This window comes from Macaca thibetana, chromosome 3 (assembly GCF_024542745.1).
Source record: "Macaca thibetana thibetana isolate TM-01 chromosome 3, ASM2454274v1, whole genome shotgun sequence".
NCBI lineage: Eukaryota > Metazoa > Chordata > Mammalia > Primates > Cercopithecidae > Macaca > Macaca thibetana.
The window spans coordinates 118,530,128-118,543,684 of record NC_065580.1 but is presented as its reverse complement, the minus strand read 5'-3'; the positions used below and the strand labels follow the sequence as shown (position 1 = coordinate 118,543,684).

The window sequence follows — 13,557 nt, the reverse complement described above, 5'->3', positions numbered from 1 at the left end:
AATGTAAATTACACAATTGTAGGCCTCCATATCTTTAGATTATGCCCCGAGTGATGTGAGTCCTTGAAGGGCAGTGGGCAGAGAAGGGCCAGGACCTGGGTACATTTCTAAGGAGCACTCCATGTGGAGTGGTGAAAGCAGGGGACATCAGGACACTAGACAATGGTCTGGGGAGAACAGCTGGGGGTTGGGTTTGGGGGCAAGCCAAGCTTTGCAAAAGTGAGCCAAAGGGGCTGGAGGAAAGCGGAGAAGAAGCCGACAGCAGGCAGGAAGGCCAGCTGCAGCCCTGGCATCTCTGCAGAGACATGATGCAGGGTGATCTGCAACAGCAGGGATGGAGAAGCAAGCAATGGCAGATGAAGAGGCCGAGCAAAAGGAAGGGTGGAATGGAGCATTCTCATTACAAATGTTTTGCTTGGTCTCTGGTCATATCGCCAAAGGCACATGGAATGTGTGACAACTTTAAAACTCATTCCTCTTTTTCTCAGTGTTCCAGGGCTAGAAACATCAAGGTAGAGCTCCACCATCCTGAAGCACGTAGTGGAAAAAGTGGTAAGGAAATAAGGTTACACCATACAAACTAACGACCAAACCCTGTGAGCTTTCACCTTAATTAAATGCAGATTGTAAATACTTATTTATAAATGTAAAGCTTGCAAAAATATTGTAAAATAACAATAATCTGTAAGAATTCATTACATTCACATTTTCTTCTTAGGAATGTGCAGTCTGTTACCAGTTATGCTTACACACTTGCCTCCAAGGGCCCCTTCCCCACACGCTCATGCCATGATTGAATTTCTGCTTTGCAAAGTCCATCCACTGGAATTGCTAAGAACGTGGCACTAGCTCCAGGAGGCCAGAGCCATACATCTTCCTGATGGGGCAGAGCCCAACGCAGGACAGATGGCCTGCACACTTAACTACCACTGTTTGCTGAATCGATGACCCCAGCACTGGATTAACGTTCCCACCTCCAGCTACTCTCCTTGACTTTCATTGCTCCACTTCCCCCTCCGATCCATACTGTAATCCATAGACATCACCCTCAAACACCACTTTGTTCTCTAATCAGGAACCTACTGTCTCTCCCTTTTACCTCTGATCTAAACTTCTATCAGTGTCCAATGAGACAGAACACAATGCCTTGCTTTTGCTTTGCTTCCCATCCTGGATACCCTACTTCCTTTCCACCTATCCCCATGTATTTCCACCTCTCCCCACATATTCTCAACTCTAAATCTTCCTTGTGCTATTCCACATTCATATAGGGTTCAGCTCTCCATGCGGACCCACCAATATCCTACCCATTCTTCGTGGCCCTACCAGTACTTCTCTGCTCCCTGCCTTGTGCAACCACTTAGTCAGCATGACCTGATTCTTCTAAATTTGAATAGTCTTCAAATACAGGCCTTCCTGGCCCATGCACCACAGTGGCATGACCATAAACCAGGCTGTCACCACCTCTTGCCTACATTGGCCACTCTGTATTCAGTCTCTCCCATGGTACCTGCTATGATCTGGCAGGAGTGAGCTTCGAGATCTCAGACTAATCACAATCCCCCACTCATGAACACCTACTTGCTCAATGAAGTTCAAACTCCTTAGCATGACTAACAAGGCTCTTTTTTTCTTAATCTTTGTGTGTGTGTGTGTGTGTGTGTATGTGTGTGTGTGTGTGTGTGACAGGAGGGAAGGAAGGAGTTGAGGAAGACCTAGGGATCAAAGAGAGAGAAGGCAGACTAATCAGTTTCTTGACAACCAGTTTTCCTGTTGCCTTTTAATTCTTTTCATTTCAGGACACCCCTAGGGACCTTTTGCTCTAGATACACAAAGTTTCCATCAACAGCCTCTGTGCTTACATGTGCTCATCTCTTCCCCACATCGAAGACAAATCAAATCAAATTCAATGCCTTCCCACAGAAGCCTTTTCTGACATTCTTAGTGTTGGTGGTTGTGTCATAATTCCATAGTTAACAACCATTTGCTAATTATTTCCTCTTATAAATGTAGACACAGACGATTTTTTAAGTGTCTCTTTCTAGTGTCTTCACTTCCTTACACAATGGGCAGAGGCAGGAGGAACAGAGACAACTGTTTACTAACTGATTGACTTGCTGATGCAGCTCCTTCTTGGTCAACTGTGGAGACTTTATGGAAGCAAAGAGCAGCAGATGTTCCCGGACGGTGAGGTTGTCCAACAGGATGTCCTGCTGCAGACACACACCCAGCTCCATTCTGACCCTCGACAGGTCTGTCTGTAGGTTCTTGCCATTGATGATGATGTTTCCAGAAGTGGGAGAGTAGAGCCCCGTCAACATGGATCTACCAGAGAAAATAAGACAGCATGGAGAATATGCATTGCTGATACTGTGAGCGTCAGCAATCCAGTCAGCTCCAGGATGGCGCATACATCCTGCCAAGAGCACTCACCCTCTGCTGTCCTGGTTTTTACACAATCAGTTAAAAGTCGTGAGGAGCTTGAGGGCACGTTGTCTGGTTGATCTTGAAAATATGAGTTTAACATAATGTTTATGCTACCATATGAAATACAAATGCTCCTTGACTTCTGATTGGGTGATGTCCCAATAAATCCATCAAAAGTTGAAAATATGGTAAGTCAAAATGTATTTACATGTAATCTACCTAACATCACAGCTTAGTCTGTCTAGCCTACCTTAAATGTGCCCAAAACATTTACATTAGCCTACAACTGGGCAAAATCAACTATCGCAAAGCATATTTTATAATAAGGTGTTGAATATCCCTTGCAATTTATTGAATATTGTACTGAAAGTAAAAAGCAGAATGGCTGTATGAGTCCTCAGACTATAGTTTCTACCTAGTGTGTATTACTTTCACACCATCATGACATCAAAATATCATTAAGTTGAACCATTGTAAGTCTGAATTGAGATCATAGAGCATCATAGTTGTATGGGACTTTAAGACGATAACATTCAACTTTTTACAGATGAGGAAACATGCTAAAGAAATGACATATATACCTAAATCCTCATCATTAAATATAAGCAAAACAGAGATGCAAAGCTAGGCCCCAACCATGGAGCCAGTCTTCCTTCCACTGCTCCCGGGATAGTCTGTGTGTGTTAAAACCACAAGAACTCAAGCAGCCGGCCACCACAAGCTCACACAACCAATAGCCTAGTTCTGCTTCCTTGCTTCAGGAAGTTTATTATTTAAGTTTTAAATTGGTTCCTTATTTCTGAAAAGTTAAACATGCCCCTACCACAGGACCTAGCAAATCCGCTCCTTAGTATTCACACATGAGAAATTAAATGTGTGCCGACACAAAGCTGTATGCACAAATGTTCACAGCAGCTGTGTTCGCAATCACTGACAAAGAGAAACAACCTCAATTGCAACCCATAGATGAAAACATAAAGAAACTGAATTGCCTCCATACAGTGGATACCACTCAGTTGTCCCAAGGAGCAGGCTGCTGGCCCACCACCACCATGCCTGGGTCCCCAAAACAGTCCGCTGAGTACAAGAAGCCAGACATGATCCCATTTACAAGAAATTCTAGAATAAGTAACCTAGTTTTTAGTGACAAAGAGCAGATCAGTGGTCACATGAAAGCCGGGGTCAAAGGAGAGCACAGGAAAGCTTGGAGCAGCATAGAAAGGTTCTGCATTTGTGGTGCTTATTCCAGCACTAACCAAATGTGTCAAAACTCATCAAACTGTACACATCAGCAGATACTGTTTACTGCACAAAAATTAAACCTCAATGAACTTAAAACTCTTTGCTACATTATTTTCAAACCTATCTGGGGGAGACTATAAAATAGTTTCTACACATTCCCTAGAAGTCTCAAAGATGGTTGTTTTAAATAGTGAAGATCCAGTCTTTGACTGATCTCTCAGCCTTTCATCTAAGAATTGCCGGGTGGAGGCAGCCACTTAGGATGACTCAAAACGTACTACAAATGTACACTAAAAGCAACACAGTCATTGAATCTTAAATCATCAAGAAGCTCCAAATGTAATTCTCATCATTCTGCTAAACAAGCAGCTCAGGTTTTCCTTGTAAGAAATGTGTCTTAGTAAAAGCAGGGTGAGAGGAGCTGTCTGGCTGAGTCATTATTGGTGTAACTTGTGGTTTCCCAATTTTCAAACACTAAAAAAACACTCAGACTCATTTCCAAGTCCGTTTCTGTATCCGAGGAATGAATAAAAACTGTCCATTTTCTTTCTTTCTATTTTTTCAATATGAGATTTCTGAAGTTTCATGTGTTATTGTTCTACCTTTCTTATTAAGTTTGAGGCAAAGCCCTTCTCATTGTTTTAACTAATCACATGCTACATATTTAGTGAGAAAAAGAACAAAAGAGAAAGTGATTTGTTCAAAAGAGATATTTCATAATTTTAGCAGTTGAACCTTAAACCTTCACTTCCACAGCCAGCCCAAGGCTGTGAGTGTTTGAATTCCTTGTTTCTCTGGGAGGACATGATGTGATTCTTTAATCAAATCTAAAGCCATTGGATCCTAAGCCAAACATCCACCTTTAACGAGAAAAGAACCACACAAAAACCAGAATATGAAAAAGAAAAATAATCAGGTGTTTAAAAAAATTGCAAATACCACTGTGATATTCCTCTTCCTACAGATATGCAAGCAAGATGATACTTAATGGGACAAATGCTGAAAGTGCCAAAGGACTTGCAAAGACTAAAGTACAACATGGTAAATTATTTGTAGAAAATACAAGAATTAAGGCTTTTAAAAAGCTCTCCACCTCACCCCTTTGACAGGGCCCCAGGCCTACAGTGCACCTGTGCGGTTGAGGACACAGGGCCTCTCTCACACGGGCACTCATGAGGGGCTCTGTCTTTCACCTGTGTCTCTAAACTCTGTACTGAGACTCAAAATTCTTAAAAAAGGAAAGAAAATCAAACCACCTGTCTCACAGGAAAACTGAAATTTTAAGAATCAAATGCCCAATGTTTGATAAGGGTAAAATGGGACCCACATGATAGTGGTTTTCCCGGCACCATTTGTCCCCAGCAGGGCGGTGATTTGGTCCCTGTAGAAGGTGAGGCTGAGGTCTTGGACTGCAGCCTTGCGGCCCTCATATTCCTTGGTCACAGACACCAAGGTGACTCCCGGGGGACTTCCTTCAAGCTCTCCTTCCCTGTTTTGCTGTGATGACCCTGTGAGAGAGATGAAAATTCATTGTGAAAAAACTTCAAAAGCCCTGAAGATCATGCTCATATTTATTAATTCAGTGTTCTGCTTTGAAATTGAATTCCAGCTCTGTGAAGCATACAAATCAACTCAAAAATCTTTCTTTAGCAAGAACAAGAAGCAGACTACATAATGGCAAACATTAAGTGATATCACTGATTACAAAGTTTTGAACCCTTACGATAACCATTTCATAAAAAAAAAAATAAAAATAAAAACACACACATGTATTTTGGTTTAAGTAGAGAAAAAACAACAGGCAGATTAGTTACACATAAAATATTCATGAGAAATAGTCTCCTGAGGAGGTGAGAATGGATAGGTGCTTGTCGATGTGTTCCACATTTTCCAAAAGATTCATAATTCAGAAAAATATTTAGATTGTTTAGAGTACAATGTTGACTTGTAATCTAAACCCACCATGATGGGAGCTTGTTTATCTCTGAGTGATGCATCTCTGTTTCCATGGAGATAGCCTATGAATTCATCCTTTGGCAGAGGTGCCCTGTGCCTGCACCTGCAGGAATAGGCCATGACTCTGGAGTGCAGAGGCACAGGCACAGTCCTGCCCCTATCTCCTGAGAACCACAATCCCTATTTGTAAGGGACAGCGATATTCTCCCTCACACAGGAACACTGAATATACCAGCATGGGTGAGAACACTTAAAAATTTTAAAGTGCTTTACATAGGGTAGCTGCCCATCTTTGCTTTTATTTCTTATACGTATTCATTTTGGGACTAACACTTCAATTTTACTAAATTGTAATATGCACACAAATGCACATAATGCACACAGGGAAGGACGCTAAATAATAAATAATAGGAACTCCCTGGGGTTCCTGGATTTCACAGAACAATCACTGTCAGGGCATACTGCCTCACATCTGTGCCTTGTAGCTGTTTCCCAGCCCAAGACAGCCTAAATATAAGTCTTTCTACGAATCAGCACACACTTGCAAAGGCTGGACCAGAAAAACAATAAAAACAAAAATCAAAATGGATCAGAGGAAAAATACATGCATCTAATAATTCTACTCCTTACAAACCTTTACTGTCAAAGTTCTCATGGAAGAAGAACACACTGGAACTTAGAGAATATTGCCTTTTTTCAACCAAGACACCCACACTCTTCCAATATGAGGCAGTAAAGGGGAAATACCATGGTTTCCGTAGACCAAATGTTCCTGAAAGAGGAGACAATTAAAATTAGTTTAATTTTTTTATTTAGATGAAGGTACTGTATTAGAATATCTTAAGTAATTAATATAAAATGTCATTCCATGTTAGTATTTTTAATATATGTCCCATATACAAAAAAGTGATATCCCAAGGCACAGCTATTAGCTTTGCAGTGGAGCCCTAACTCTCCCTTCTCAGTCTGATCCACGGCCATGTGTTAAAAGCCCCTCTCATCCACTTCCCCCAAGACATCTGTAGAGTAGGAGTTCAATAAACGCTTTTTGGATAATTGCTGAATATTCCCAGAGTAAAGTGCCACCTTGTCCCGCACTGCCCTTCTATTTTGTCATTGTTCTTCTTTTGCCTACCTTTGATGTTTGCAAGAATTCCTAAACAAGGGGAAGAGCATGAGTTAAGTGCATGAGGGGATTAATCAATTGAAACGTCCACAAAGAAGAATAATTCATAATGCTAACATTTCCATATGAAATATATTATCATTCTTCAAAAGTATTCTCCAAATTCATTTCAGCCCATTTAACATTCACTTTGCCCTCATTACATGCTGAAATGAGAAGGGATTTCATTATTAACACTTTCCAATTTTCCTTTAACACATCCTTTCTAGTTTAAGTTTGATGAATGCAACTTACCTAAAGGCCTAAATTCTACAACTGATTAGAATTAAAAAGGCCTATAGAAAGACTATTATAGCACTTTGATCATCAAGCAGAAGAGAGATATGCAAGCCCTTGCACTTTCTAATCAAAAAATAGAAAGAGATGTTCAGGCACTCAAAGGAGAGCACATGTATCCATTACCTTTTGAAAGTAAAGGGAAGGTTTGCAAAATTTTTCACCCATTCTATAGAATGGGAGAAATGTCTGTTTACTCTGTCAATAGTTTCCTTTGCTGTGCAAAAGCTCTTCAGTTTAGTTAGATCTCATTTGTCAATTTTTGCTTTTCTTGCAATTGCTTTTGGCATCTTTGTCATGAAATCTTTGTCTGTGACTATGTCCTGAATGGTGTTGACTAGGTTGTCTTCCAGTGTTTTTATAGTTTTGAGTTTTACATGGTATTGACTAGGTTGTCTTCCAGGGTTTTTATAGTTTTGAGTTTTACATTTAAGTCTTTAATCCGTCTTGAATTAATTTTTGTATATGGAAATAAGGAAGGTGTTCAGTTTCAATTTTCTGCATATATCTAGCCAGTTATCCTCACACCATTTATTAAATAGAAAATCCTTTCCCCATTGCTTGTTTTTTTAGGTTTGTTGAAGATCACGTAGTTGTAGGTGTGTGTTCTTATTTCTGGGTTCTCTATTCTGTTCTGTTAGTCTGTGTGTCTGTTCTTGTACCAGAACCATGCTGTTTTGGTTACTGTAGCCCTGTAGTATAGTTTGAAGTCAGGTAGTGTGATGTCTCCAGCTTTGTTCTTTTCACTCAGGATTGTCTTGGCTATTCAGGCTCATTTTTGGTTCCATGTGAATTTTAAAACATTTTTTTCTAGTTCTGTGAAGAATATCAATGGTAGTTTAACGAGAATAGCATTGAATCTACAAACTGCTTTTGGCAGTATGGTCATTTTAATGATATTCATTCTTCCCATCCATGAGCATGAAATGTTTTTCCATTTGTTCTTGTCATCTCTGATTTCTTTGAGCAGTGGTTTGTAGTTCTCCTTGTAGAGACCTTTCACCTCCCTTGTTAGCTGTATTCCCAGGCATTTTGTGTGTGTATGGTAATTGTGGATGGAAGTTTGTTATTGATTTAACTCTGGGCTTGACTGTTGTTGCTGTATAGGAATGCTTAACTATGCATCTGACAAAGGTCTAATATCCAACATCTATGAGGAACTTAGATAAATTAAGCAAAAAACAAACACCCCATTAGAAAGTGGGCAAAGGACATAAAGAGACACTTCTCAAAAGAAGACATACATAGGGCCAACAATCATATGGAAAAACCTCAACATCAATGATCATTAGAGAAATGCAAATCAAAACCACTGAGATACCATCACACACCAGTCAGAAAGGCTGCTATTAAAAGGTCAAAAATTTTTTTTTTTTTTTTTTTGAGACAGAGTCTCGCTCTGTAGCCCAGGCTAGAGTGCAGTGGCCGGATCTCAGCTCACTGCAAGCTCCACCTCCCGGGTTCACGCCATTCTCTGGCCTCAGCCTCCCGAGTAGCTGGGACTACAGGCGCCCGCCACCTCGCCCGGCTAGTTTTTTGTATTTCTTAGTAGAGACGGGGTTTCACCGTGTTAGCCAGGATGGTCTCGATCTCCTGACCTCGTGATCCACCCGTCTCGGCCTCCCAAAGTGCTGGGATTACAGGCTTGAGCCACCGCGCCCGGCCAAAAGGTCAAAAATTAACAGACGCTGCTGAGGTTGTGAATAAAAAGGAATGCTTATACACTGTTGGTGGGAGTGTAAATTAGTTCAACTATTGTGGAAGACAGGTGGTGGTTCCTCAAAGACCTAAAGATAAAAATACCATTTGACCCAGCAATCCTATTACTGAGTATATATCCAAAGGAATATATATCATTTTATTATAAAGACACATGCACACGCATGTTCTTTGTGGCACTATTCATAATAGCAAAGACATGGAATCAACCTAAATGCCCATCGATGATAGACTGGATAAAGAAAATGTGGTACATATACACCATGGACTACTATGCAGCCATAAATAGGAATGAGATCATGTCCTTTGCAGGGACATGAACGAAGCTGGAGGCCATTATCCTTAGCAAGCTAACATCCTTAGCAAAGGAACAGAAAACCAAATACTGCATGTTCTCACTTATAAGCGGGAGCTGAATGATGAGAACACATGAGGGGGAACAACATGCCCTGGGGCCTTTTGGAGGGTGAAGGGTGAGAGAAGGTAGAGGATGAGAAAAAATAACTGATGGGTACTAGGCTTCATACGTGGGTCACAAAATGATCTGTACAACAAACCCCCATGACACCATTTACCTATGTAACAAACCTGCACATGTACCCCTGCACTTAAAAGTTACAAAAAAATAAATAAATAAAGTGAAGAGAAGTTGTTGAGCTGGTGTCAGGAGTAGCACTGTTGTTTGTGGGCTGAGTTGTGTTTCCCCAGGTTTCACAGGTTGAAGTTCTAACCCCCTGTACTTCAAAATGTGACTGTATTTGGAGACACGGTCTTCAAAGAGGTAATTAAGGCAAAATGAAGTCACAAGGGCGAGGACTAATCCAATGTGAGTGCTGTCCTCATGAATGAAAATTTGGACGCAGATACACAGGAACGACACAAGGAGATGATGCCATCTGCAAGCCAAGGAGAGGCCTTGGGAAAAACCAGCCCATACATATACCCACATACTCAGGCCTACACCTTGATCTCAGACTTCTGGCCTCCAGGATTGTGAGACAATACATTCCTGTTGTTTGAGCCACCCAGTCTGTGGTACTTCGCTGTTGCAGGCTGAGAAAATTAATGCAGGCAGGCGTCCTCCAGGAACCTTGCAAAGCAATAACCATCCCTCTGTAGGAAGAGGATGAGTAGCAGCTGGATAATCAGGTCATATCACAGCCAGCATTCCACTCACTCTGTTCCAGGCACTGTCCAGGGTATCTGGTTGTATTAATTCACACAGTCCTGTGACCACCAACATGTCAGGTACAATTATCACCTCTACCTTCCCAATAAGAAAAGGAGGAACAGAAAGGCTTGCCCAGTGATGCACAGCTGGTGGCTCCCGAAGCTACACACTGGTTAGCCTCTCCTCTAGCATCTCCTGCCTGTCTGAATACGCAAGTGCAGCCATGAGGATGCTTTGGGTTGCCTTTTACAACAAGAAAGAAGCACAGTTTCTTATAGCACCAATTACACAATAAGCCCCTGTTGATACATACATGAACAATGAGTGTGTGGAAATCAAAGGAGATAGAAAGCGAGCAAACACATCAGGAAGATTATTCTCACAAAGCTGCAGGTCTTGGGCTGAGAGGCCTCCCAGGCAACCACACTCAGTCGCAGCTTAAGTGGGCACCACCCTTAGCAAGGACAGTAGGCAATGGGATCCGGATGCCTTTAACTGTTTATATATTTGAATTAGTAATTAAAATTCCTGGACTCTAGATGACACAATGAAAAAGTGGGAACTTACATCTGAACATATAAAAAGCAAAAATTATTTAAACTTGCAAAGTAAGAGAAAGGTGCAGGAAGTTATTACTTTCATTTGATGAAATATTGAGCAGCCATTAACAGTACTTTCAAAGATGTGGATAAATGCTTATGACAAAAATATTTTTTAAAAACATAGAGGGAAATTTACATATATAGTATGAACCCAACTAGGTACGGAAAACTGTCTGGAAAAAGCCTGGGAAATGTAAGTTCTGGTTAGTGAAATCAGAGATAATTGAATTTTTTTTTCTGCTTCCTCAAAAATTTTTCCTGTTTCTCCATAAACTTTTCAAACATTTTACAATAAACACATATCCATCTGATGTATTACAGCTCAAGTTTTCAGAACCATAGGGGAGAAAAGAATATTTCACACATGCACATTCTAAAGGTGAAATAAGGCACAATTTGCCTGTTCCAAATGAAGTCATTGAACACCTTCACATTGTGAGTGTACGCAAGGAAATCCTGAAGCAAGCCTCAGCTCTGCTTCACTTCAATACAAGTGGAAGTTGTACAAAGATAAATATGATTTCAAACTTTGGGCCATGACTAAAAGCGAGGATCACCATACATGTGTGTGTGTGACACACACATACCCACATACACACGCACACACACAGGCATTCACACACATGAGTACACGTGTACACAAGCACATATTCATGCAGCACATGCACACATGTACACACACACAAGCGTGCACACATAGGCAACTGCAACAATGTCAGGAGTCACCAGTTTCTTGCAATGGAGCTAAGTCATTACTCTTTATTAGTTGTGTCCTTGTTTTCTCACTTGAGTCTTTGGGAAATGACACCTTACTGCAGCCCTGACTTACTGTGGGAGATGCTTTGCTGAGAAATGAATAACTAAGCATTTTGTACAGAGGTAGGAGGACAGACTCTGGCTCATCTCCCAGGGCTCACAGTTCCAGTTGTCAGCCCAAGAATGAGCAGGACAGGTGAGGCCTCAGCACAGTGACGAAGGAACACAGCAGAAGTCCCCTAGATCTGGAACATCGTATCCCTTGCCCTTCTGTTCTCCGGTTTACACCTTCCTGTTCCAGGGAGATGTCAGTCATCAAACAGAAATCAACTAGTCACACCCTCTAGTGGTATGAGGGACACACAGATGAATCAGGCAGAGACTGCACCTTCTTAGGACCTTCATTCTAGTACAGATGACCAAAAAAAAAAAAAAAAAAAAATCATTGAGAGAAAAACGCGAGACAATATTGTCATTGTAGGGTTTCCATCTATGCAAAACAAAAGCAGGCCCTTCAACCCAAGAAAAAGGAGCGAGAATGAAAAGACAGATGCTGGGAGGGATGCTAGATTCAGAAAATACAAACACCGGATGTCCAATTAATTTTGAAATTCAGACAAACAACAAGTAATGTTTTAGTATGAATATGTCCCCCAGATTATTTGTAGTTTATCTGAAATTTGAATTCATCTGGGTGCCCTGTATTTTATCTGGCTACCCTGTGTGGGTGTGCTGGGTACACGGGAGACTGCCCCCCAACTCCCCATCAGCACACGGGAATAGAGAGAGAGAGAGGCATGAATCTGCAGCAGAGCAGGTTCAGGTGGCCTGGGAGCCACTGAGGATATTAGTTCTTCTCTAGACATTTTGGAGGTGGGGAAGACTGTCATGCAGGGGAAGGACATGGTCCACTTGGTCTATTTTTTACAAAGATAACTTTGTGTCAACACGGAGGTAGGATGCAGAGGTGAGGTGCTGGGGTCGGGGATACCTACAGGAATGGGAAGGAGTTACACGGGCACTGTAACTCACTGTAAGTCCAGATCAGGCACAGTGAGGCCTGATCTAAGGTAATGGCTTCAGGGATGGGAAGTAGAAACAAACTACGAAAGACATTCCAGAGTTAGGAAAAAATAAATTAGAAATAAGTTGAATATTAAGGTTTGCTTTGCTAATTAAACCATCTCAACCGTAATCCGTCTGGACTTTTAAAACCTCCTAATTAATCTACTAATCTAACTAAAGCAGAGAGCAGCCAAATGCAAGTTGGCATGGAGGCCGTTCAGCTCTTTGGCTTGCCTCTGCAATCGGCTTTTGCTTATAAATCCAAACTTGGTTTATGTGCACACTCTAGAAGCACATACAACCTGCTCACATTACCAGATGTAATTGGGCACATTAATATGTGCAAAAGCCCTCCATTTACACCAAGCTTTTCTCCTCAAGGGGAACTGCCTGCTGGCTTATGCAGGCCAGGAAACTAATTCGCATTGCCCCGCAAAACTGACAGTGATAAAAGAAGAAGTCAATGAAATTAGACAGATCGAGCAGAATCAAATTTAATTGGAGGCATATAAAAAGAGTTTATGAAATGAAAACTCTTCGCGAGGACGAGATGTTTGCTTGTGAGCTCTTGACTCAAGCGTGGAGACCTCCAGTTGATGCTGAGCCCTGCAGGCCAGAAAATGATTTGATGCTGGATCTATAGAGTCTCCCAGTCAACAGCGGGGCTGAGAAATGCTGGGGTCATACTCACTGGGTCACTTTATAACAAAGAAAGAAAATGGAGAGAAAAGCATTTGTTTGGGGTATGGGGTGTGTGTGTGTGTGTGTGTGTGTGTGTGTGTGTGTGACAGAGAGCAAAAGAGAGAAATTTCTCACGTGTCTCCTACCTCCCATCTGGAGACACCCTCCTACCCACAGGAGACTTTGGAGCAGTGTTTTACAATGTAGATTTTATTATTACTCAAGTATGATGATGCCAACCAATCAGGAACTAACTGTCATTGCAACTATACTTTGTTACTCACAGACCCCAAGAGAAGGAGGCATGACACACCACACAGGGTCACACAGGGAAGCACCAGTGTCAGTCAGGAGACAGGGGAAGTAGGGAGGGGTGTTGTGGGAATGTGAACAAAAGCCTTTACTGTGGTTTCCAAGGGAAGCAACATGTGAGGAAGGGCAAGTACATTTCTAATTAACTAGTGGTGAGTAATTTC

At 41.5% G+C, this 13,557-nt stretch overlaps 1 protein-coding gene across 5 annotated transcripts in view; it reads right to left on the bottom strand.

Moving 5' to 3' along the window:
- The window catches only part of ABCA13 (ATP binding cassette subfamily A member 13), a 504,903-nt gene that overhangs the window by 271,037 nt on the left and 220,309 nt on the right, over positions 1-13,557 (bottom strand). For all 5 annotated transcript variants that reach the window (XM_050785548.1, XM_050785549.1, XM_050785550.1 and 2 more), the window contains 3 exons: positions 6,260-6,397; positions 4,997-5,177; positions 2,107-2,325 (listed from right to left, as the gene is read on the bottom strand). In XM_050785548.1, coding sequence (XP_050641505.1) covers positions 2,107-2,325; positions 4,997-5,177; positions 6,260-6,397 — 538 coding nt within the window. The remainder of the gene's footprint in view (positions 1-2,106; positions 2,326-4,996; positions 5,178-6,259; positions 6,398-13,557) is intronic.